Source organism: Canis aureus, chromosome 19 (genome assembly GCF_053574225.1).
Source record: "Canis aureus isolate CA01 chromosome 19, VMU_Caureus_v.1.0, whole genome shotgun sequence".
Lineage (NCBI taxonomy): Eukaryota > Metazoa > Chordata > Mammalia > Carnivora > Canidae > Canis > Canis aureus.
Window position 1 is genome coordinate 39,833,130 of NC_135629.1, and position 27,009 is coordinate 39,860,138.

General features: G+C 38.6%; 1 protein-coding gene across 10 annotated transcripts in view; it reads right to left on the reverse strand.

The window, feature by feature from the left end:
* DOCK3 (dedicator of cytokinesis 3) overlaps positions 1 to 26,065 on the reverse strand; it is a 514,642-nt gene extending 488,577 nt beyond the window's left edge. For all 10 annotated transcript variants that reach the window (XM_077858742.1, XM_077858737.1, XM_077858736.1 and 7 more), the window contains exon 1: positions 25,946 to 26,065. In XM_077858742.1, coding sequence (XP_077714868.1) covers positions 25,946 to 25,982 — 37 coding nt within the window. In that variant the 5' untranslated portion in view covers positions 25,983 to 26,065. The remainder of the gene's footprint in view (positions 1 to 25,945) is intronic.
* Between the last annotated feature and the right edge of the window lie 944 nt (positions 26,066 to 27,009).

The following is a 27,009-nucleotide window of genomic DNA, read 5'->3' on the forward strand; positions in this document are numbered from 1 at the left end:
AACTCTTTATCTTCCTTCTATTCTGCATAACAGCCTGGCTAGCTAAAGTATTCCTGACTGCATAGTTTTCTCATTTAGCACCTAGAATATATTATGCCAGTCCTTCTGGGCCTGCCAGGTCTCTGTGGACAAGTCAGCTGCCAGCCTTGTGTTTCTACCCTTGTAGGGGTTAAGGACCACTGTTCCCACACTGCTTTCAGGATTTTCTCCTTATCTCTGAAATGTGCAAAATTCACTAGTATATGTCGAGGTGTTGACCTATTTTTATTTATTTTGAAGGGGGTTCTCTGTGCCCCCTGGGCTTAAATGTCTGTTTCTTTCCCCAGATTGGAAAAGTTCTCAGCTATAATTTGTTCAAATAAACCTTCTGCCCTCCCCCCTCCTTCTCTTCTGGGACACCTATTATTTTAATATTATTTCACTATATATAGAGTCACTGATGTCTCGAATCCTCCCCTCATGATCCATTGTTGTTTTCCTCCCTTTTTCTCAGATTCCTTATTCTCCATCATTTTGTCTTCTATATCACTGACTCTCTCTTCTGCCTCATTTATCCTAGCAGTTAGAGCCTTCATTTTTTACTTCATTTTGACAGCCTTTTTAATTTTGGCCTAATTAGATTTTAATTCTTTTGTTTCTCAATTAACAGATTCTCTAATGTCTTCTGTGTTGTTTCAAGCCCAGCTAGTATCTTTATAATCATTGTTTTAAGTTCTAGGTCTGACATCTTACTGCTATCCATATTGACTAAATCCCTGGCAGTGAGTACTGCCTCCTGTTCTTTTGGGGTGAATTTCTGTCTCGTCATTATGTCCAAAAAATAGATGAGACAGAAAATGCAAAACAACACTTGAAAAATATAAACAAAACAAATAAGAACAGAAACCAAAAAGAAAAAAAGAGAGAAAAAGAGAAATCAAACAAGAAGTAAAACAGAACTCATAGCTAACATCATACTCAATGGGGGAAAACTGAGATCTTTTCCCCTAAGTTCAGAAACAACACAAGGGTATCCACTCTCACCACATTTATTCAACATAGCACTGAAAGTCCTAGGCACAGCAGTCAGAAAAGAAAAAGGAATAAAAGGCATCCAATTCAGCAGGAAGAAGTAAAACTTTCACTATTTACAGAAGACTTACTATATAGAGAGAACCCTAAAGACTCCACCTAAAAACTGCTAGAACTGATAAATGAATTCAGTAACATCACAAGATACAAAATCAATATATGGAAATCCACTGCATTTCTATACAGCAAAAATGAGGCAGCACAAAGAGAAATTAAGGAATCGGTCCCACTTACAACTGCACCAAAAATAATAAGATACTCATGAATAAACCTAACTAAATTGCTAAAAACTTGTATTCTGAAAACTATAAAACATTGATGAAAGAAACTGAAGATAACAGAAAGAAAAGGGAAATATTCCATGCTCATGGATTAGAATAAATATCATTAAAATGTTTCTATTACCCAAAGCAATCTACACATTTTATGCAATCCCTATCAAAATATCATCAACATTTTTCATAGAGCTAGAACAACCAATCCTAAAATTTATATGGAACCACAAAAAAGAAAAAAGAAAAAAAAAAGAAAAAGAAAACCTGAATAGCCAAAGCAACCTTGAAAAAGAAAAGCAAAGCTGGAAGTATCACAATTCTAGACTTCAAGGTATATTACAAAGCTGTAGTCATCAAGACAATATGGTACTGGCACAAAAGGACACACAGGTCAATGGAACAGAATAGAAAACCCAGAAAAGAAACCACAACTATATGGTCAACTAACCCTTAACAAAGTAGAAAACAATATCCAATGGAAAAAAAAACAGTCTCTTCAACAAACGGTGTTGGGAAAACAGGACAGCCACATGCAGAAAAATAAAACTGTCCTACTTGCTTACAACATACACAAACTAAACTCAAAATAGATTAAAGACCTAAATGTGAGACAGGAAATCATTAAAACCCTAGAGGAGACCACTGTCAGTAACCTCTTTGACATCAGCCATAGCAACTTCTTTCTAGATATGTCGCCCACAACAAGGGAAACAAAAGCAAAAATTAACTACTGAAACTTCATCAAAATAAACCGCTTCTGTAGGACACCTGGGTGGCTTAGTCTGTTGAGCATCTGACTGTTGGTTTCAGCTCAGGTCATGACATCACGGTCATGAGATAAAGCCTTGCCTCGGGTTCTGTGCTCAGTGGAGAATCTGCTTGAAATTCTCTATTCTTCTTCCCCTGCTCAATAGTGGGCACACACTCTCTCCCTCACCTGCCCTCTCAAATAAATAAATAGTTTCTGCACAGAAAAGGAAATTCATTCAACAAAACTAAAAGGCAACTTACAGAATGGGAGAAGATATTTGCAAATGACATACTTGAGAAAGGGTTAGTATCCAAAATATATAAAAGACTTATTAAACTCAACACTCAAAGCAAATAATCCAGTTAAGAAATGGGCAGAAGACATGAATAGGTATTTTTCCAAAGACGACATACAAGTGGCCAACAGACACATGAAAAGATGCTCAACATCATTCATCACCAGGGAAAGGCAAATCAAAACCACAAAGAGATACCCCCTCACACATCAGAATGGCTACAATCAAAAACACAAGAAACAACGAGTGCTGGAAAAGATATGGAGAAAAAGAAAACCTCTTGCACTGTTGGTAGGAATACAAACTGGTGTAGCCATTGTGGAAAACAATATAAAGGATTCCTCAAAAAATTAAAAATAGAACTACCATAATATGATCCAGTAATTCCAATTTAAAAAGACATATGCACCCCTATGCTTGTTGCAACATTATTTACAATAGCCAAAATATGGAAGCAGCCCACATGTCCATCAATTGATGAATGGATAAAGATGTGGTATATCTACACAATGGAATATTACTCACTCATCAAAAAGAATGAAATCTTACCATTTGGAACAACATGGATGGATCTAGAAAGTATAATGCTAGGTGAATAAAATTAGAGAAAGACAGATGCCATATGATTTCACTCATATGTGAAATTCAAGAAACAAAACAAATGAACATGGCAGCGGTGGGGGGGGGGGGGAGAAGAAAACCAAAAACACACTCTTAACTATGGAGAACAAACTAAGGGTTACCAGAAGAAGTGGGGGGTGAGTTAAATAGATAATGGGGATTAAGGAGAGCACTTAGGTGTGTATGTAAGTGCTGAATCATTAAACCATACACCTGAAACTAATGTTCCCCTATATGTTAACTGGAATAAAAACATATTTAAAAAAAGAGGGGTGCCCAGGTGGCTCAATGGTTGAGCATCTGCCTTTGGCTCAGGGCATGATCCCAGGATCCCAGGACTGAATACCGCATCAGGCTCCCCACAGGCAGTCTGCTTCTCCCTCTGCCTACGTCTTGGACTCTCTCTGTGTGTCTCTCATGAATAAATAAATAAAATATTTTTTAAAAAAAGGAAGGAAAAAAGGATCAAAGGAACAGAAACAGACCCATGCAGAAATTATCACTTAATTAACGATAAGGAAGCCAAGAATATACAATGAAGATAGGGTAGATTCCTCAGCAAATATGGTGCTGGGAAAACCAGACAGCTACATGCAAAAGAATGAACCCAACTTCTACTTTACATTATATACAAAAATCAACTCAAAATGGGTGAAAGATTTGAATGTAAGACCTGAAACCATAAAACTCCTAGATGAAAACATAGGGGGTAAACTCTGTTTCTGTTCTGGAATTAGACAGTGGTGATGAATGCACAACTCTGTAAACAGACTATAAACAAGTGAATTGCATACTTTAAAGGGTGAACTATATGGTTTGTGAATTGTATCTCAATAATACTACCTCTTGAAAAGACAAAACCAGAAAGGAAAATAGCATGCAAAAGGTGACAAGTATCATGAAAGAAAACTAATCCCAGGAAAGAGAAGAATTTTTTTTTTTTACCAGAGTAAAAAGGAAATTTTATATAACTGATATTTATCTCAAAAAAATTAAAAAGGCACAGACTTTAGAACCTAAGACCAAATACAGCCATTAATCAAAACAAGGATGAAAGCAGCTATCTGTACAGTCAGAAAAAATCCTCACAGGAGAACTTTAAATGCATTACAATAATTTGAGAATTACAATCAGAATGACTGATTCTATCATACAGAATTAAATAAAAATATATGAGTATGTAATGATACTAAAAAAAGAAAAAATGGCAAAATAAGAAGTAGAAACAAGCAAAAGAAGTAGAAACAATATATAAAAAGGTAAGTTAGGGATCCCTGGGTGGTGCAGCTGTTTAGCGCCTGCCTTTGGCCCAGGGCGCGATCCTGGAGACCCGGGATCAAATCCCATGTCAGGCTCCCGGTGCATGGAGCCTGCTTTTCCCTCTGCCTCTCTCTCTGCCTCTCTCTGTGTGTGTGTGTGACTATCATAAATAAATAAAAAAATTTTTAAAAAAGGTAAATTAATAACATAAGAGCAGGCTAAAAAAATGTGTACACAATGGAGAGAAAAGACAAATTGAAATGTTGCAAGTAAAGATTTTTTTCAGCTCAGTCCAAAGATGAACTTAAAGTCCATAAATACTCTGATATGCCCAGTAAAATTTTATTTTTGCATACGTGGATGTTCCTGAAAAGAGATGGTCTGTAACATTTAACAGATTCTCAAAATGGAATTTGACATTTACCCCCTCAAAAAAGCACTACATGAGGGATCCCTGGGTGGCGCAGCGGTTTGGCGCCTGCCTTTGGCCCAGGGCGCGATCCTGGAGACCCGGGATCGAATCCCACGTCGGGCTCCCGGTGCATGGAGCCTGCTTCTCCCTCTGCCTGTGTCTCTGCCTCTCTCTCTCTCTCTCTCTCTGTGACTATCATAAATAAATAAAAAAAAAAAAAAAAAAGCACTACATGAGAGAAAAGATGACAGCTTTAAAAGACCAATGATACATAGTAAGTGTTTACCTAAAAGGTTTTAAAAGCAAAACCAAGATTTGTTTTCTCAAGTAGATGATCTGGGACAAAGGTAGGTTTGTTCTTAGTCCCCACAGGGAGGGAGGCATCTTCCCACTAAAGCTAGTGGCTGAAGACACAAGCTCCAAAAGCAAAATGCCTGGGTCTGAAACTTAGCTCTAGCACTTACTGGTTATATAACCTTAGGCAAGGTGCTTAGCCTTCCTGTGTCCCAGTTTCCTCAACTTTAAAATAGGAATAATATAATATATACTTCACAGAATTATAGTGAGGATTAAAGAGCTAACATATGTAATAGTACCTAGTACAAAGTAAATACTACATAAGTGTTTGAAATTATCACTCCACTATTTACTCTGAAAAACGTATGTACATACATATATTTTAGCTATACATAGAGTCTGAAATACCAACCACTAATAGTAGTTACCTGAACTGGGTGAAGGGAGAAACAAGGCTATATTGGGAGGACAGGGTGGGAGAATGAGTTAAAAGGAGACTCTCACAAGTTTTATTTTCAAATTTTTTTTAAAACCCATAACGATTTTTAAGAATTAAGTACACTGGGATCCCTGGGTGGGTCAGCGGTTTAGCGCCTGCCTTTGGCCCAGGGCACGGTCCTGGAGTCCCGGGATCGAGTTCCACATCGGGCTCCCGGAATGGAGCTTGCTTCTCCCTCCTCCTGTGTCTCTGCCTCTCTCTCTCTCTCTCTCTGTCTCTCTCTCTATGTCTATCATAAATAAATAAATCTTTAAAAAAAAAGAATTAAGTACACTGTATTTCCTTATGTCATACATACACACATTCCATCTGCATAAGCATTCCATAGTGTCTCTAAAGCTCAAGCACAACACCCAGGTGTCCCCATAATATTTTCTTACTAAAATTATATATGAACTCTGATCTCATATGAGGAAAGATAAGCATATTTATTTTATTGAAAAGGCAAATAGAAAACAGGTAAGTGATCTGTTCACAATTATTATATGTTTTTCATATTAGGAACAGTATAGCTTAGTTCCTCTGGAAATAAATTCCATTGTTTTTTTATCTAAGTTTTCTGATCTAAAATCACTCTTAGGGGCCCCTGGGTGGCTCAGTGACTGAACATCCGCCTTTGGCTCAGGTCGCGATCCCAGGGTCCCAGGACTAAGTCCCACATTGGGCTTCCTGCATGGAGCCTGCTTCTCCGCCTCTCTCTGTGTCTCTCATGAATAAATAAATAAAATATTTTTAAGAATATAAAAAATAATAATAATAAAATAAAATAAAATAAAATAAAATCACTCTTAGGCTCCTCCATTTACCTTTCTAAAATACCTTTTTTCCCTTGATCAAAATATTTCAATGGTTCCTCACTGCCCACAGAGTAAGGGTCAAATTCCTTATCCTAACATTCAGGGCCCTTCACACTCTAAGCCAAACACATCTTCCCAGTCTTCTCTAAGTCACAGGATTTGGTCTACTCACAATTCTCCAAAAACATTTTGCATAAGTCTCTAGTTCATACCTCACTGTTTCCTACTGCCTGGATCTCCACTCATGCTTCCTCTTCACTTACAAAAATCCTATTCACTCACCAAGACTCCGTTATTTCACTTTGAGGAATATTTCCTGACGTCCCAGGGTCTGAACTCCTATGGCACATTCTACTTCTATATTTGACACCTACTATGGTTTTGTGTGCATGGTGTGTACGCATGTCAGGCAGTCTTCCCTCCTTACTGTTTTATATGCCCAGCATTCCTAATCCTCCCCCTTTACAGAAATTCTCCCACTTTATGTGATTCAGTAGGGCTGTCAGGTAGAACACCTTCAACCACATGATGGCAAGTGAAGTAGACTGGGCTATATATCATTCATTCCCTGAAGTCTTTCCAACAGGAAATAGCTCTTTCCTATTCCATCATGCACTATAAAGATATAACCCCAGAGCTGCCAGGAGCTATGTTTCCCAATCATGAAAGAAGCATATTTAAAGAATAACTGCAAAAAAAAAAAAAAAGAATTTAATACATAGACATATGCCAAAATGCAAGAGGGAGACAGAGTGGTCTTGATGTCTTGAGGCCCTGATCCCAGTCTATCCTGAAGCCAGATTCACTCATGTCTTTTCTGGTTACATGAAATAATAAATTCTCCCTTCTCCTTCAATTTGAGATGGATTTCTATTACAAATGAAAGAATCCTTTGCATAAACTCCTCAAAAACAGGAATGTTTGTTTCCTTTATTAATTCTACTATATAGAAGGCATCTGATGAATATTTCTAGACTGATTCCTATCTTCTTCTGACTTTTCTTTTTTTTCCAAGATTCAATATATAGGAGAAAAAGCCCTGTACGGGAAATTAGGATCTGAATTCAAGACCTAAACATCCAAACTGGGTGACCATAAGCAAGTCACTATACATCTCTGACCTTGCTGATATCAGAAAAACAAACGTTGGGATCCCTGGGTGGCTCAGTGGTTTGGCGCCTGCCTTCGGCCCAGAGTGTGATCCTGAGTCCCGGGATCGAGTCCCACATCAGGGTCCCTGCATGGAGCCTGCTTCTCCCTCTGCCTGTGTCTCTGCCTCTCTCTCTCTCTCTCTCTCATGAATAAATAAAATCTTAAAAAAAAGAAAAAAAAAAAAACAAGGAAAACAAAGATTGAACTACATCATTGTGGTCTGTTCCAGACCTAAATTCCATGAATATATAATCCTAATATATATATATAATCCTTAGCTAAAAATTCTTATCCACTGGCACTGTTTAAACTATTATCTTCATAAAACACAACTTCCCAAATATAATTTTCACAATCCTCTAGATTATAGGTCTTTGGATAGAGCTGTGCCGTCTTCCTTCATTATTCCCCAGAGCCTAGATACCAGATCTTCAACAAATGTCTACCAAATCAATTAAAAAAAAAAGAAATTCAATGAGATATCTTAACTTGCCAATTAGACTTATACTTTTAACTTCATGTTACTACCTATGTTTTTCATTATCTCAAAAAAATATCTTACTCTTCCACTTTTGCCAAGAAGCACAGTTTAACGTTCCTTTCTTCCAACAACTGTAGTTGATCCAACTACCCAATCTTTGTAACCTGTTAATCTCCATACCATCTTTATCCTCCATCTCTAAATCATAACTAAACTCATCTCCAAGTCTACATGTTCAGGGCTGAATTGTTCTTTAACAATTTCTATCTACTTATACCTTCATATTAAATGTCTGAAATGCTTCCACCAACCTTCCACTGACTACAACTGCATGAGTTCCTTTCTCTCAACATTGTAGTTTATTTTAAACTACATGGTTTCTATGGAGTGAAGAATTAGCTAGAACATCCCCAAGTGAAAGTACATGTGAGAACCACTTTTTTTTTTTTTTAAGATTTTATTTGAGAGAGAGAGAGGAAAAGGGCAGAGGAAGAGGGAGAAAATCTCAAGCAGACTCCATGCTGAGCACGGACCCCAGGCAGGGCTCGATCCCAAAATCATGACCCAAGCTGAAACCAAGAGTCCAACACCTAACCAAGTGCACCGCGCCCAGCCACCCTGGGAGCCACTCTTATGTGTTGATTCACGAAGATCAGATTGACTTTAAATAACTTATCTTCAAATTCAACTTTCAAATCATTTTCATTTGATTAGAGGAGTCTGAGGGGAACCATAAAAAATAAATATCTTGGGCAGCCCAAGTGGTTCAGCAGTTTAGCAATGCCTTCAGCCCAGGGCTTGATTCTGGAGGCCCAGGGTCGAGTCCCGTGTCAGGCTCCCTGCATGGAGCTTGCTTTGCCCTCTGCCTGTGTCTCTGCCTCTCTCTCCTTCTGTGTGTGTGTGTCTCTCATGAATAAATAAATAAAATCTTAAATAAATAGATAGATAGATAGATAGATAGATAGATAGATAAATAAATAAATAAATAAATAAATAAATAAATAAATAACTCTGGGTAGTAAGATCTGAGCTAAATAAATGTGTTTTACCCATTTCTACCTTCTACTTTTCCAACAATAACCACAGGTTAACTTCTGTAATTTTAAACTACTGTTTAAAGGGATCCCTGGGTGGCTCAGCGGTTTGGTGCCCGCCTTTGGCCCAGGAAGCGATCCTGGAGTCCCAGGATCAAGTCCCACGTCAGGCTCCGGGCATGGAGCCTGCTTCTCCCACCTCCTGTGTCTCTGCCTCTCTCTCTCTCTCTCTATGTCTATCATAAATAAATAAATAAATAAATAAATAAATAAATAAATAAATAAATAAATCTTTAAAAAAAATAAACTACTGTTTAAAAAATAAAATAATAAAATTATTAAAAAATATTCTTTAGAATTATATAAATAAGTTTTTAGTATCTTCTCTTCACTGTGAGTATTAACTTTATGGCAAGAAAGAATCAGGACTGAGGAAAGACACAAAACTACCAACAAAATAAGGCATGAATTCTGAGAGGAAGAATGAGATTAAATGCCCATATTCAGGTGATACATTTTTACAGATAAAAACAACGTGCAAAGCAGGGCCACTAACAAGTAGTAGCATGAACTAAGTGAAATGGAAATTAATTTGCAGCTAAACAAAAAAAATAAGAAAAACCCACAGCTAGCATCATACTAATGATGAAATACTGAAAGCTTTCCCCCTCAAACAAAGATGCCTGCTTTCACCTGTTCCACATAGTGCTAGAAGTTCCCACTAGAGCAATTAGGCAAACAAAACAAAAAAGAAAAAAAGAAGAAAGAAAGAGCATCCAAATTGGAAAAGAAATAAAATTATCTCTCTTTGCAGATGATAGGATCTTATATATTTCTTACAAAAAGAAAAGAAAGAAAGAAAGCCTTACAGAATCTATATGCTCCCCCACAAAAAATCAGAGTTAATAGATGAACTCAGAAGTTGCAGGATACAAATTAACATGCAAAAATCAGTTGTATTATATGCTAAGAATGAACAGTACAAACACGAAATTAAGAAAAAAATTCCATTTATAAAAGCATCATTGAAAAAAAAAAACTCAAGTATAAATTTAACCAAAAAAGAGATGCCTGAGTGGCTCAGCGGTTGAGCATCTGCCTTTGGCTCAGGGCGTGACCCCAGAGTCCCGGGGTCAAGTCTCAGGATCGTGTCCCACATTGGACTCCCTACATGGAGCCTGCTTTCTCCCTCTGCCTGTGTCTCTGCCTCTCTCTCCCTCTCTGTCTTTCATGAATAAATAAGTAAAATCTTTAGAAAAAAAAATTTAACCAAAAAGGTGAAAGACTTGTGCACTGAAAATTATAAGACACCGTTGAAATTAAAGACAACCAAAACAAACATAAAGACATCCATGGTTATTGACTGGAAGACTTAATTTTGTTAAGATAACAATACTATCCAAAGCAATCTACAAATTAAATGCAATTCTAATCAAAATCTCAATGACATTTTTTGCAGAAATAGAAAAATTCATCCTAGAAGTTCACATGGAATCTCGAGGGATCCAAAAGAGCCAAAAACAATCATGAGAAAAAAACAAAGTTGAAAAACTCACATCCTGATTTCAAAACCTACTACAAAGCTACAGTAATTAGTACAGTGTGGTACTGGCATAAAGACACATATATGTCAACAGAAGAGAGCCCAAAAATAAACACTCACATTTACAGTCAAATGATTTTCAAATAAAGATGCAAGACAATTCAATGGGGAAAGGACTCTTAAATAGTGCTGGGGAGACTGGACATCCACATACCAAAAAATGCAGTTGGACCCCTACATTACACCATATATACAAATTAACTCAAAATGTATCAAAGATCTACATGTAAAAGCTAAAACTATAAAACATTTAAAAGAAAACATAGGAAAAGCTTCATGATGGATTTGACCATGATTTTTTTCTTTTTCTTTTTTTTTTTTTTTTTGGATATAACACCAAAAGCACAAGCAACAAAAGAAAATATAAAGTAGACTTTGTCAAAATTAGAAACTTTTGTGTATCAAAGGACACTATAAAAGAGTAAAAAGGCAAACCATGAAATGGGAGAAAACATTTACAAACCATGTATCTGATAAAGGATTAGTACCCAGAATAAAGAGCTACAACAATAACAAAAGATCTACTTCAAAATGGGCAACATAATATAAAAGAATGAAATCTTCCCATTTACAATGAAGTGGATAGAGTTAGAGAGTACTATGCTAAGCAAAATAAGTCAATCGAAGAAAGACAAATACCATATGATTTCACTCATATGTGGGATTTAAGAAACAAAGCAGATGAACACAGAGGGGAAGAAAGAGAGCAAACCGGGAAATAGACTTAACTATACAGAAAAAACTGAGGGTTACTGGAGAGGAGGTGTACAGGAGAATGGGTTAATAAACAGGTGATGGTGATGGGTATTAAGGAGGGCTCTTGTTGTGATGAACACTTGGGTGTTTATTTAAGTGATAAATCATTAAATTCAACACCTGACACTAATATTACGCTGTGTGTTAGCTAACTGGAATTTAAATAAAAACTTGAAAAAGAAAAAAATGGACAAAGTACTTGAATAGACATTTCTCCAAAGAAAACATACAACTGGCCAATGATCATATAAAAAAGATGTTCAATATCATTAATTATTAGGGAAATGCAAATCAAAACCACAATGAAACCCACTCCACACCTATCTGGACAGCTATTATAAAGACATATTTTTAAAAAACAGAAAGTAACATACTGGACTGGCAAGGATGTAGAGAAATTGGAATTCTTGGACATTGCTAGTAGGAATGTAAAATACTGCAGGCACTATGAAAAACAGTATGGGGGCTCAGTCAGTTGGGCGTCTGACTCTATTTCAGCTCAGGTCATGATCTCAGGGTCCTGGAATTGAGCCCTACATTAGGATCCATGCTCACTGGGGTGTCTTCTTGAGATTCTCTCTCCTTCTCCTTCTGTCCATCTCCCCAGGCACTCCCTCTCACACGTGTGCTCTCTCTCCCTCTCTCTGGAATAAATAAATAAATCTTCTTTAAAAAAAGTATAGTGGTTCCTCAAAAAACTAAATACAGAATTACCATATGATAAATAATTCTACTTCTAGTTATATACCCAAAAGATTTGGAACCAGGGAGTCAGATACTCATATGCCAAATGTTCACTGCAGCATTATTCATAATACCCAAAAGGAAGAAACAACCCAAGTGTCCAAAAACACTGGATAAACAAAATGGAATACACACAACACACACACACACACACACACACACACACACACACACACACTGGAATATTTTTCCAAAGATCTACAGATGGTCAATAAGCACATGAAAAGATGGTTGACGTCACCAATCACTAGCGAAATGCAAATCAAAACCACAATGAGATACCACTTCTTATCTATTTAAGATGGCTATTATCAAAAAAAGGAAAATAAGAAATGTTGGTGAAGATGTGGAACTCACACACTGGTGCTAGTAAGGGAAAATGGTATGGCTGGTAGAGAAAATGGTTTGGTAATTTCTCAAAGGTTAAATATGGAATTACTATTTGATCCAGCAACTGAAAATAAGGACTCAAACTGAGACACTTGTACACCAATGTTCATATAGCAGCCTTATTCACAAGAGCCAAAAGCTGGAAACAACCCAAGTGTACACCAGCAGACAAATGGATAAGCAATGTCATATATATACATACAATGTAATATTATTTATTCACAAAAAGAAATGAAAGTCTGTTACATGCTACATCATGGACGAACCTTGAAAACATTATGCTGTAACATAAGCCAGAAACAAAAGGACAAATATTGTATGATTCCATTTATATGAAGTTTCTAGAATAATCAAATTCATGGAGACAAAAAGTATAATCGAGATTTCCAGGAGCAGCGGGGGGCGGGGGGGGGGGTAGTAAAGAGTTTCTGTTTGGAATGATCAAAATTTTCTGGAAGTAAATAGTGATGTTTATACAACAATTTAAATGCATTTAATGCCACTGAATTATACACTTAAAATTAGTAAACTGTATATTTTACCATAATAAAAATAATTTTTAAATATTAAAGAACTGTGATTCCTGGGTGGCTCAGTGTTCAACACCTGCCTTCAGCCCAGGGCATGATCCTGGAGTCCCAGGATCGAGTCCCACGTCGAGCTCCCTGCATGGAGCCTGCTTCTCCCTCTGCCTGTGTCTCTGCCTCTCTCTCTCTCTCTCTCTCTAGCATGAATAAATAAATTAAATCTTTAAATAAGTAAATAAATATTAAAGAACTAATCAATTAAAATAGATCATTACTAATACAGAAACCTGCTACAGCATCTGAGAAAATCAATAAAAACAATGAGTGTTTTATGGGACAAACACAGTATCATTACTTACAATCATAAACCACAGTCTCCTAAAAGCTTAAGTATTCCAATACGTTTAAATGTATCAAGGGCACTTGAGTGGCACATCAGTTAAGCATCCAACTCTTGGTTTCGGCTCAGGGTCATGATCTCAGTATCATGAGATCAAGCCCAGTGCAGAGCCTGCTTAAGACTCTCTGCCCCTCTCCCTCTGCCCCACCCCTCCACACTCTCTCTAAAATAAAACCTTTAAAATTTTAAAAAAAATAATAAATGAATCACAATATTTTCTTTTCAAAGGCTCCTTCCCTCCAACCATAGTACTTAAATCCCTTTCCCATACTGAAAAGTAAAACGAAACTTCCTTCTTCCTGGCTCTCCTCATAACAACAAAAATGTTGCAGCAGTACCAGATCATGTCCTATCTACATGTACCCGTCCACAAGGAAAAGTGTCCTCTGAAGAGACTAAATTTACATTAGGTTTTACCACTCTCAGAATACTCTCTGTTTCAAAGACAGGCCTTCATACAGAACCCAGCCTTGACCATGAGTCAGAAGTTTCTTTTAACAGGACTGAATCTATCATAAAGGCACTGACTCTCACTCCAAAGAAGAAAGGAGCCACTTTAGTTTTTCACATGGCTGATTACCCAATTTTCCTTGAACAAGTTCAATGCAGGTCTAGATTGCAAGTGTATTGCTAGGGAGAAAAGCAAAACAGCAATGTGTGGCTAGCAAATGCGAAAAAGAAAAGGATGATACTCAAAGTACCTACCAAGAAAAGAAATGTACAGAGAAAGAATACAAAAAACAAAAACAATTTCAAGTCATCATTAATGAATCAGAGTACCACATATCCCACCCCAAACTCCCTAAGCGCATCACAGCCAGGTGAGAAAAGGAGCAAACGAGAATCACCAAATGGAATTAGGGATTTCAGTGAGGAAGCAACAAATATCACTGTATTAACATTATAACCATTTGTTTCTATAAATAATACCAAAAAGAAAGTTCAGTTAAACAACTGATGCCCAAGAAATCAAGCCGTAGTAGGAAACACTTTATTTTTGTAATGCTTAAGGATTTATTCCCCTCAAGTATGTATCAATTTTGAATTTTTGAAAAATGCAAATCTGTAGAGAAAGTATTGTCCTAAAAGGACAAGGGTGCAGAGAAATAACAACCCTCATTGTCCTGGCAATCATTTCAACCAACCAACTGTTCAGAAGTAGGAGTAGTACATCAATATTATGGAACAGTAGACATTAAAGCAATGAACATTCCAGACATAAGAAAAGGTTCAGCATCACCTTAATTCCAAAACCAGACAAAGACCCCACCAAAAAGGAGAATTACAGACCAATATCCCTGATGAACATGGATGCAAAAATTCTCAACAAGATACAAGCCAATAGGATCCAACAGTACATTAAGAAAATTATTCACCATGACCAAGTAGGATTTATCCCTGGGACACAAGGCTGGTTCAACACCCGTAAAACAATCAATGTGATTCATCATATCAGCAAGAGAAAAACCAAGAACCATATGATCCTCTCATTAGATGCAGAGAAAGCATTTGACAAAATACAGCATCCATTCCTGATCAAAACTCTTCAGAGTGTAGAGATAGAGGGAACATTCCTCGACATCTTAAAAGCCATCTATGAAAAGCCCACAGCAAATATCATTCTCAATGGGGAAGCACTGGGAGCCTTTCCCCTAAAATCAGGAACAAGACAGGGATGTCCACTCTCACCACTGCTATTCAACATAGTACTGGAAGTCCTAGCCTCAGCAATCAGACAACAAAAAGACATTAAAGGCATTCAAATTGGCAAAGAAGAAGTCAAACTCTCCCTCTTCGCTGATGACATGATATTCTACATAGAAAACCCAAAAGTCTCCACCCCAAGATTGCTAGAACTCATACAGCAATTCGGTAGCGTGGCAGGATACAAAATCAATGCCCAGAAGTCAGTGGCATTTCTATACACTAACAATGAGACTGAAGAAAGAGAAATTAAGGAGTCAATCCCATTTACAATTGCACCCAGAAATCAGTGGCATTTCTATACACTAACAATGAGACTGAAGAAAGAGAAATTAAGGAGTCAATCCCATTTACAATTGCACCCAAAAGCATAAGATACCTAGGAATAAACCTAACCAAAGATGTAAAGGATCTATACCCTCAAAACTATAGAACACTTCTGAAAGAAATTGAGGAAGACACAAAGAGATGGAAAAATATTCCATGCTCATGGATTGGCAGAATTAATATTGTGAAAATGTCAATGTTACCCAGGGCAATATACACGTTTAATGCAATCCCTATCAAAATACCATGGACTTTCTTCAGAGAGTTAGAACAAATTATTTTAAGATTTGTGTGGAATCAGAAAAGACCCCGAATAGCCAGCGGAATTTTAAAAAAGAAAACCATATCTGGGGGCATCACAATGCCAGATTTCAGGTTGTATTACAAAGCTGTGGTCATCAAGACAGTGTGGTACTGGCACAAAAACAGACACATATATCAGTGGAACAGAATAGAGAACCCAGAAGTGGACCCTGAACTTTATGGTCAACTAATATTCGATAAAGGAGGAAAGACTATCCATTGGAAGAAAGACAGTCTCTTCAATAAATGGTGCTGGGAAAATTGGACATCCACATGCAGAAGAATGAAACTAGACCACTCTCTTTCACCATACACAAAGATAAACTCAAAATGGATGAAAGATCTAAATGTGAGACAAGATTCCATCAAAATCCTAGAGAAGAACACAGGCAACACCCTTTTTGAACTCGGCCATAGTAACTTCTTGCAAGATACATCCACGAAGGCAAAAGAAACAAAAGCAAAAATGAACTATTGGGACTTCATCAAGATAAGAAGCTTTTGCACAGCAAAGGATACAGTCAACAAAACTCAAAGACAACCTACAGAATGGGAGAAGATATTTGCAAATGACATATCAGATAAAGGGCTAGTTTCCAAAATCTATAAAGAACTTATTAAACTCAACACCAAAGAAACAAACAATCCAATCATGAAATGGGCAAAAGACATGAAGAGAAATCTCACAGAGGAAGACATAGACATGGCCAACATGCATATGAGAAAATGCTCTGCATCACTTGCCATCAGGGAAATACAAATCAAAACCACAATGAGATACCACCTCACACCGGTGAGAATGGGGCAAATTAACAAGGCAGGAAACAACAAATGTTGGAGGGGATGCGGAGAAAAGGGAACCCTCTTACACTGTTGGTGGGAATGTAAACTGGTGCAGCCACTCTGGAAAACTGTGTGGAGGTTCCTCAAAGAGTTAAAAATAGACCTGCCCTACGACCCAGCAATTGCACTATTGGGGATTTACCCCAAAGATACAGATGCAGTGAAACGCCTGGACACCTGCACCCCGATGTTTATAGCAGCAATGGCCACGATAGCCAAACTGTGGAAGGAGCCTCGGTGTCCAACGAAAGAGGAATGGATAAAGAAGATGTGGTTTATGTATACAATGGAATATTACTCAGCTATTAGAAATGACAAATACCCACCATTTGCTTCAACGTGGATGGAACTGGAGGGTATTACGCTGAGTGAAGTAAGTCAGTCGGAGAAGGACAAACATTATATGTTCTCATTCATTTGGGGAATATAAATAATAGTGAAAGGGAATATAAGGGAAGGGAGAAGAAATGTGTGGGAAATATCAGAAAGGGAGACAGAACGTAAAGACTGCTAACTCTGGGAAACGAACTAGGGGTGGTAGAAGGGGAGGAGGGCGGGGGATGGGAGTGAATGGGTGACGGGCACTGGGTGTTATTCTGTATGTTAGTAAATTGAACACCAATAAAAAAAAAAAAAATAAAGAAAAAAAAAAAAAAAGGAAACGAACTAGGGGTGGTAGAAGGGGAGGAGGGCGGGCGGTGGGAGTGAATGGGTGATGGGCACTGGGGGTTATTCTGTATGTTAGTAAATTGAACACCAATAAAAAATTTAAAAAAAATAAATAAAAAATAAAATAAAATAAAAAAATTAAAAAAAAGAAAAGGTTCAGAGCATAATAGAAATAAAAGGTTGTAAGACCATATACACAGGATGGCCTTAAATTTAGTTTATTTTAAAAGCCAACTTACTACTTTTTTAAGTAGTTTCCATGTCCAGTGTGGACCCCAATGCAGGGTGCAAACTCACAACCCTGAGCTCAAAACCTGAGATGTTATCAAGAGTCAGACGCTTAGCGTACTGAGCCACTGAGATGCCCCTAAATGCCTATTTAAATGCGTACATAGAAAAAAGACTAGAAAGATATACTAATAGGTTGACAGGAGTTATGGGGTTACAAAAGTAAGATATCACCCATATTCTTTTTTTGTGTATTTTTCTATATTTACTGACATATTTCTAATGAATATATAGCTTATGTAATCAAAAGGAAAATGTTAACACAGAAAGAGAAGGCTTGAATGTATTTCACATATTGAAATCACAATACAGGGAAGAATATATTTTAGAAAAAATTCAACAACAACAACAAAAGACAAAATCTTTTCTTGGTGCTTTTAAAGGTTTAACCTTGAGTTCTCTGGAAAAGTCATTCACCCAAAACATAGCTTCTCCAAAGATGTCAAATGAAAGAATTGTTGGGGTAATTTCAAACTACATCCCAATTACCTGCTACAAGATTTCTGAATCACTGTTGTGATAACTGTGAAACTCTAGGTGAAATGGATTCATACTGGAATTCTAAAACTGCCACCCAAAGTCAGTTAGTTGAACTCAGCAGTAAACCTTTCTAACAGGCTTAAGAAATAGAAAGGCTAAGGGGGAAAAAAAAGTGTATTCATGATGGCACAAATTTCTAACTAAATATTATTAGATTTACAGCCTGACTTTTAAAATACTACCAGGATTAACAAAGGAAAATAAATTAAAACTCCTGACTAGACTGGACTCCTAATTAAGCATTTATTGATCACTCACTCTGTGCTAGGTCCTGGGGTTACAAACATGAAGATAAAGTTCCTTCTCCTGGAGAAGCTCAATCCCCTGAGGGAGAGAGAGGCAATTATGCGTCCAAAGGGATAAGTACCAAGAGGTTGGTACCAACTGCTGTAGGAGCAAACAGCAATGCTTATTTATATCCAGCAGAGCTGGGGAAGGCATCAAAGAGATGACATTTGAGCTTTTTTAAGCTGGCATTCCCTAGGCAGAGAAAGGTATTTCGTTCATCATATTATAAGAACCTAAGCAAAGTAACAAAGGTAGGAAAGTTATAAAGCCTGTCTGGAAAAGGGTGAGTTGAGTTGTCCACCCAAATCTAGTGAAGCAAATGTGAAGACCATGGCAGAAACAAAACTCTAGAAGTCTGGTGCCACCCTTCCTCCTAAACATGAAATGCACATGAAATCTGATACAGACGATGAAAATGGACTTAACATCTTTCTAATGCTAAATTTCCTTGTCCCCCACACTTAAATGTACAGCTACACAGATCTCTTAGCAACATCTTTCCTCTGTGGCTATAGAGTCCATCCTAATCCCAACCACCATCAGGTTCACAAAGGTGGCAACAGCTGGAAATTTCATAAAATGTTCAATAAATCATCCAGATAATTTGTTTTCAAAACACAACATAGCAAAATCTATTTGTCTATAAACTAGACACTTCCCTCTAGACAGTAAAATTTTTCTGATTCTGTTCAACACTTTTATCAGCCACTTGGAAAAAGAAGACAAGTTTATCAATTGTGTAGATAAAAGTTCAAAGAAAAGATAGTATGTGAGATCAAAAACTCAAGCTTCAAAAAGACTTGACAGACTATACTGCTGAGCCAAATACATCTAGTCCCCCACCGACTCAGAATCTACAGTGGCAAATCAAATATGCTCCCCCTTGATGAAACGTAATGGAAATATAAAATCTTTTTAAAACGAAACTAAAATTTTAAATTTATGTTTATTAGTAATCATAGAAATTCAGGGTGGAAGAGATCTAGCTTGACTCCAGTTCATGTAACAGAAAACCTAGAATTTAAAAAAAAAAAAAAAAGAAAACCTAGAATTTAATTACTATAACTTCAACATGAGTAATCAGTGTGAAACGGTAGCCAAACGTGTCCAAAAATCAGGCTTTATGCCACATTAACTTAAAATGTCCAATTCTATTCTACAAATATGTGTATAAAACCTTCTACATGCCTGGCACTGAGTTACGTCTGCCAAAAATACAAATAAAAATATAACAATCCCTACTTTTAACAGTTTATAGCCTAAAGCAGCATTTTTTCAACAATGGGTCACAAAGTCCATTCAGTGAGGTACCACCAATATTTCTTAGTGAAATAGAAATTAATAGAAAATATCAGAGTACACTGTACAGAGTCCTATATCATTAAACTTTTGTTTAACTTTTTCATATCCTTGTATATATGCATATATAGATACACATACACACAAAAGAGATAGCAACTTTAAATCTATTTCTTATTGTAGAGCACAGTCAAAAGTTGGAAAGATACTAGTCTAGTGGAAGAAGACAAATATACCACTGCAAAGTACAAGGTTCCATGAATTTTAAAAGAATAAAATCTATCTGGCTGGAGAGAGGGTCAAGGGTCTAGAAAAAGACTTACAAAGATAACAATATATGAAAGGAACCTTGCCAGGCAGGAAAAACTTGAGATGTGGAAAAGGAAAAAGACCCCACGTAAAAGAAATAACATGAACAATACATGATGCAGTAAAAATAAGAAGTGTTTAATAGGTGACAAGTAGTGCTGGCACATGGCAGCACTGGTATAATTAGAGACCTGGAAGACTTGGGGAAAGTTCAGTTTGGCTAAAGTGTAAAGTACAAGCAGGTCTGCAGATGAAACTAAAAAAGCTAATTTGAGCCGTAAGAGAGCCATAACATGAAAGTGCTGGGCACAGAGTAAACACTTAATGAATGTTAGCTATTCCAAAAGACTTATTTAGTTCTAGAACCTTAAACCAAGTATCTTTAAGATCCCTTACAATTCTAACATGCTATGAATTACTGAAGGGCTATGACGCAAAATTATTCAAATGTAAGCACAGGACGTGGACTTATAAGAAATTACAGAGTATATTCACGAAGGAAGATGTTCAAATCATAGCTGTCTAAATAAAATGGAGCTGTCCCAAAAAGTAGTAAGGGCACTATCACTAGATGTATCTGAATAAAGGCCAAATGCACATCTGAGATATGATACTAAGTCTATAATATAAAGTTCTGCATTCATCATACGTTAATTCCCCCAACAATCTTGGTTCTCACTCACCAATGAGTAAGAGCTCATGAATGAGTTTTGAAGAGAGAAAGAGAAACAGATGGAAACAGGAGGTTGGGATTTTATTCCATTAATGAAAAATAGGAAAACAGGAAGCTTCTGAATAACATTTCCCAACACGGTAATTATCTCTACTAGAGTATCCTAATGTGTGATATAGCAAATCAACTGCAAATACCTGGACCACAGCTAAAATAATTTGACAACGTATTTACGAAAAATGTTTTAAGTTCCTAGAGGCTTTATGTGAAAAAAAAAATCTTACTTCTCCATACAAAATCTGTCAAGAAGGGTTATGCAAGAGTTGAGAGCATAATCACAAACAAGTTTATTCATTAGAGTAAAAGCATAACATTGGAATTAAAACCCTAATATAGCATACTCTATAATGCTTACACATTGGGAAAAATTTCCCTAGACACAGAATAAATCATCAAGAATAAAGACACAGAATTCAAAAAAAAAAAAGGTTCAAAATATAAACTATTAAAAATTAAAATTCAGCACCAATGTAAAAATATGGTATAAAGTACTTTCGATCTCAATGATCATTATTTTGAGACCGCTATGCTTTCAAATGTGTCTAAAAATGCTAAACAGAAAAAGGTGTCATGTTTATAATTTAACTTAATGTTTCCACAGCACATTCTCTTGTAACAATGCATGATAAAATGAACTGTAACATTTGAGTAGACTACAGAATATTGTTGCGTAATGACTTTTCTATTTAAAATGTTGATAATTTACTGTTGGTTATTTTCTGTTTGCTTTACAGAATGACAGGTCAAAACAAAGACCTCTTGGTTTGAGGAGGCACTCAATAAGTATTTGCTAAATTCACCTTCTTTCCCCTCAACCAACAGTGTCTTAAGAAAAGGCAATACAACCCAACATACTGTTCAGGGCTGTTTAAAAACCTGCCTTCTGACTCGTCATGCTCTGAATATGTACTCATTACCAATGCAAATTATTATAATTAGAAGAACAATAAATACCATGTAGGCTTATAAAAATGTTTAATATAGAAATAAAATTCCTTAAGTGTAACTATCAAATTTAAATGGAAAGGTCTGTAGAGAATGCCTTATCTTTTGAGCAAGAGACATACACTACCAACAAATTCCTTTCAGAAACAACATGATATAATAAAAGCAGCTGTGACTTAGAATCCCAAAATCCTACGTTCAAATCTCAACTCAGCAGTTACTGGCTTAAATTACTTAGATCAGTCACCTAACTTGTCTCTTAAAGTTTCTCATCAGTTTTAGTAAGAGAGGAGAGGTGATATTATAGTAGAATAATGACTTGGAAGTTCCTGTAAACACTAAACCCCAACCATTAAAGATCAAGCACAGCCTCACTTTTCAGAACAAAATAAACTCTTGGGTATATGACATCTTCTCTACTCTAGTGGATGCCTTTACTAAACTCTGAAAGGGATTGGGGCCCTTTCGGAAGCTTCAAAGACTGGGATTCCCTTGTGAAACAAGTAACTAAAAAGCCTACTGCCTTCACACTATTTTAGTAAGTTGTAGCCTATTTACCAACAGATTTACTAAAATTCTGTGATCACTGGTTCCTTCCAATTTGGTTTCATCAATCTATTCCCTCCCCAGTTTCAGCTGTCTCTGCACTACAGGATCTTCACAAGCTAAATTTCTTTTAAGGACTCAGGGCTTCTTTTTTAAAGTGCTTTTTTTCCTTACCTGGGGAAAATCAAGCAAAAGGAAATCTGGTAAAAGTAAGGCAGAAAATCTAAATTACTTTTTAAATTAGATAAAAATAAATATAACAAATCATTTTTAATTACATAAACAAAACATTACAAAACTAAAATATAAGTTATTCTGGTTAATAATGAGGAAAAATTGTCATGGTTTACTAAGTGTAGATTAGGAAATCAGCAACAAATGCCCTGAGTTATTTTTTAAAAATTGCCTTATGACAATATGACATAATAACAAATTGCCTTATGACATATAACAAATGACAACCTGAGGCAAGCTTCCACTCCTAAAATGCCAAACAAGTACACATGTACTAAAATATTGCTGCTATTCTAATTTAGAAGTTAATTATAAACATCCTTGTTTTGTTATTGGTGGTTGCTGCTGCTACTACTGCTTCGGTGATTAGAGGATGAGAAAAACACTTTCTTGGTCTTCGGTTTCTATATTTGGTAGTTTGGGTGCCATCAGTACGGGAAAAGACAAGTGTTTCACAAAAATTGTTGGACTGTTCTCACCTAATGCACTTTAGAACAGGAAGCTTCTTGGAAAGGTAAAGAATGAAAGATGCAGGGCTTTCCAAGCATAAATGGCAACAAAAGCAGAGAACCTGAGAGGGAAAGAGAGCCCCAGAACATGGGCTAAAGGATTCAGTTAAAAAACAGCCCCTTTAATATTAGAGAAGGATAGCAAGAAAGTCAAGTATATCACAAAATATTGCCCATTGCCAAAAAGAAAATAAAGGCGCATATTCCATTTATGAAGGACAAAAAAAGACTAACAACCCCTGAGATCCAGTTAGATCTGCTCTACAAATCTACATGGTGTAACATAAGTGAGAATTCCTAGCAGCATGCTGACCGGCCCACAACTAAACCTCAAACAAGGACAGTTTCCTCTCCTTCCTCTAAAGTCAACCACAGAATATTACAATAAAAATGGAAGCTCAGATACCTACTTCAAAGTGGATAAATCAAATAATTTGAAAATGCTATGCAGAATTTCTGTATTTTAAAAAAATTAAAAACTAGTATGATGTTTCTACAGGATCTCAAACACCTTACCAATGTCAAATACAGATGAACAGCTGCAGTGGAAAAAAAACTCCTTTGCACTGCTGCAACAGGGGACTCCTTCCCTAACACCCAGGCAATTTCTCCAAATTAGTAGGAAGTAGGTACAGGTTTTCCCTCCCTGCTATAAGGATTATGGATTAGCAAGCAGAGATAGAGACTTGTGCTCCACACTGGTCATAAAAATCAAAGTTGAAACTCAAAATATTTTCTCATAGGAATAGTGGTAACAGATTTTTCAAGCTAGCAATTAAATAATGCAGCTAGAATACTATTTTTGATTAACTGGTTTTCTTAATGTAAGTGCAATATTTAAACTACTTTATAGCTAAACTGCATTTTATTAAATAAAAGACCTAGGAGTGTAGCCCTAACATGTTTATGGAAAGAGATGTACCCTAAATTTTGAACAATGTTTCAGATCATAACTGAGGAAGAGACAGTAAAAGAAAGCTATGAGAGAAATAGGAAAAAAGATGCCTTGTTCGGCAGAAAAGGCATCTAAATTACACTAAGTCACTGCTGTCAATGTCTTCCGAATAACAGTCTCTCTCATTTACCAAGCATTTAAGTCCTGCCCTGTACCCAATGTTGTGCCCCTTCCTGGGAAATAACCATTTTTCTAAAACTAAACCCACATTCCTCAGAATACAAAAATTTTATTCCATCTTCCCATTATATCACACACCAAATCTTAGTGCTTTGAGATATACATATACCTATCTTGATTGCCTTGCATTGCCTCCTTCTAAGAACTAACACACCAGAGGAAATACCTAGTGTTATTAGTACTCTAAGTACTAAAGGGAAAAGAAGAAATTAACATTTATTAAGCTCTTGGTATGCTCTCACTTGATTTTCACGACCCTTAGGTAAATACTAGCCCCTATTTACACATTAAGAAAACGATGTTAAATAACTTGCCCACAACGCCTGTAAAAAGAGGCCAAGACTCAGAATTTGGCTAACTCCCTTCTCAAGGGTTCTTCCCCAGAAGGAATTATCACTTAGATGCCACTGAACAGTTGACCACTTTCATATCAATTATTTGTTATTACAGTTCAGCAGTTCTGAAAGCAAGTTATGGAGAAGATAAGCCATCAACCCTTCACCTCATGGAATCTATATAGTATTTAGAGAATGCTCTAAGAGAAAGGGTAAAATGTCCCCAAAGGTGAATCCGGGCTCTGAGCACCATTTCCCAATTCCTTCTCAACAGTGACTCAAGCTCTAGGACTCCTTTTATCACTTCCGTCCTAGCATGTTATCCTGCCATTATTGCACAGCTCATTAAAAACTTCAGAAAGTTACCTTTCAAAACATGGTTGTCTACCAGCATAGATCTCTCTGCAGGTCCTTAAATTTAAATAAATTCAATTTTCACATGATAACTTGCCTGATGTTATTCCTAAATGTTTGTAACTACTGTCAGTTTGAAAAGTTATTTCGTAGTGCATTGTGAGCTAAATCTTGATTGAACTGCAGTTTTAAAAAGGGAAATAAAAGTCTATGTTTGGAGAGATTCCTCATCTATAGCTTTCCATTACAAGCTTGAGAGGGAGAGGAATCTGTGCGTTCAACATTTTAAATCTGTTTTTGACTCAACAAGATGACCAATGACTTACAATAATGCAATGTGGCTGAACCTTTCTATCATGTTATTGCCACAAAACACGAACATTGTAAAAGGAAAACTGACGTCCAATCTCTTAAATTATTGAACGTTCCTTTTACACAAGTGTAATGTTACAAGAATTATTTAGTTTCTAGAGTTAACAGATTAAAAGAAAGAGGATTCTAAAGAGGACTAACAGTCTCATCTGAAAACAGGTCTTGGCTGCTGTGTTGTTGTTGTTTTAACAAAACTGTGACCATAATACATACTGAACTTAACGCTGAGACATGTCCAAAAACACTTCTCATTGTAAGGTAATTATTTCTAATCCTGAAGGCAAAACAAATTAAAACAGATCAAACATTTGCGGTCCAATGTCTGCAAAAATTTGGACTGGAGAAAAATGATGTCAACGTGGTTTGTTTGTTTTTTTGTTTGTTTTGGTTTGGTTTGGGTTTTTTTTTTTTTTTTTGTCCTTTTATCTGAAAGGTTCCAGTCCAAAAATAAACAGCCATCGGGCTCATCAACTCAGGTGCAGAAACTCATTAAAATTGAGAGCGGAAAAAACAAGCCCCGGATTTGGCTTCTTAGGTAAAACCGCCTTGTGCCCCACGCCAGAGAGCTCGCGCGGTCACAGGGGCCCCGCCCGCGGGCCGCACCTGCCGAGGCCGCGCCGCCAGCGCCCCCTGCCGCCCTCCCCGCCCCCCGCGCCCCGCGCCCCGCGCCCCGCCCGCGCCGCCCCCGCCCCCGCCCCCGCCCCGCGCTCGCCCCGCGCCGAGGCCGCGCAGCCTGCGGGCAGGGGCGGGGGCGCGCGGGCGCGAATCGAGGCGGGGCCGCGACGGGGCCGAGAGCACGGGCGCGTCCCCGGGACCCCCGCTGCGGCCAGGCCGGAGCCTCACCTACCTACGCCGTATTTCTCCTCCTCCGTGGGGGTCCACATGGCCGGGCCGGGCGCGGCCCCGCGGGCGCGGCGGCCGGGCGACAGCGCGGCGGGGTCGGCCGCGGGCCCGGCTGTGGCGCACCGCAAGCCGAAGCGGGGGCGGTCAGGCGGCGCGGGGCAGTGGGCGGCGCATCCCTCACAGGCCGTCCGGGACGCCGCCGCCGCCGCCGCCGCCGCCGCCGCCGCCGCCACGTCCGGACCGCGAGGCTCTGCGGGCGGCCCAGCAGTCCCGGGCGGCGCGGCCGAGGGCTCTCCACCTGTCCGTCGCCGCTGCTCCCGCGCCGCCGCTCGGTCCCTCACAGCTCCGCGGCTCGGCTCCCGGCGCCGCCGCGGTTCGGCTCGCCTCAGCGGGCTCGCAGGGCGGCCGCGCATGCGCCACTCCCCGGCGCGCGGGGGCTCGCGCTGCCCGGGCTCGCGCCGCCCGAGCCCGCGCGCGAGCCCGCGAGCCCACGCGCCGCCGCCGCCGCCGCCGCCGCCGCCGCCGCCGCCGCCGCCGCGCGCCAGCGGAGGGAAATCCGCGAGACGTGATTGGACGGCCCCGCGGGGCGGGGGTCAGGCTTGGCTGCGCGGCGGACCCCCGCCCTCCGCGGTTGCAAGCGCTGGACCAGGCGGGCTGGGCAGGTGGGAGGCCGTAGGCCCTTGGAGTCTGGCTCCTCCGGTACCTCCCGCCAGGCGCACCGGGATCGCCGCGAGACCCCTGTCCGACAAGGGAAGGATGCTGGCTTCGGACCCATCCCAGTGTCACCCACAGCGTGGTCCATCCGTGCTCCATCCCCGGAAAGGTCCCTGGAACCACCCCGCGTATCGCCAGACCCGAAAAGGTGGTGAAGTCGCAGCCGCGGGAGAACCAGGTGGAGCGTACTGAGGCCCCTCGCTCTGCCCTTCGTCTCTGGGATGCCTTCCAGCCCAAAGTCCTGCCGCCTCTTCCATTTCTTGTTTCGCAGAGTTGGCCTATGCGGTAGATGTTTGGAGTCTGAACAATCACAGTAGGCTTCCTGGTAAGGAAGCACTTCCTCGCTGGGATCCT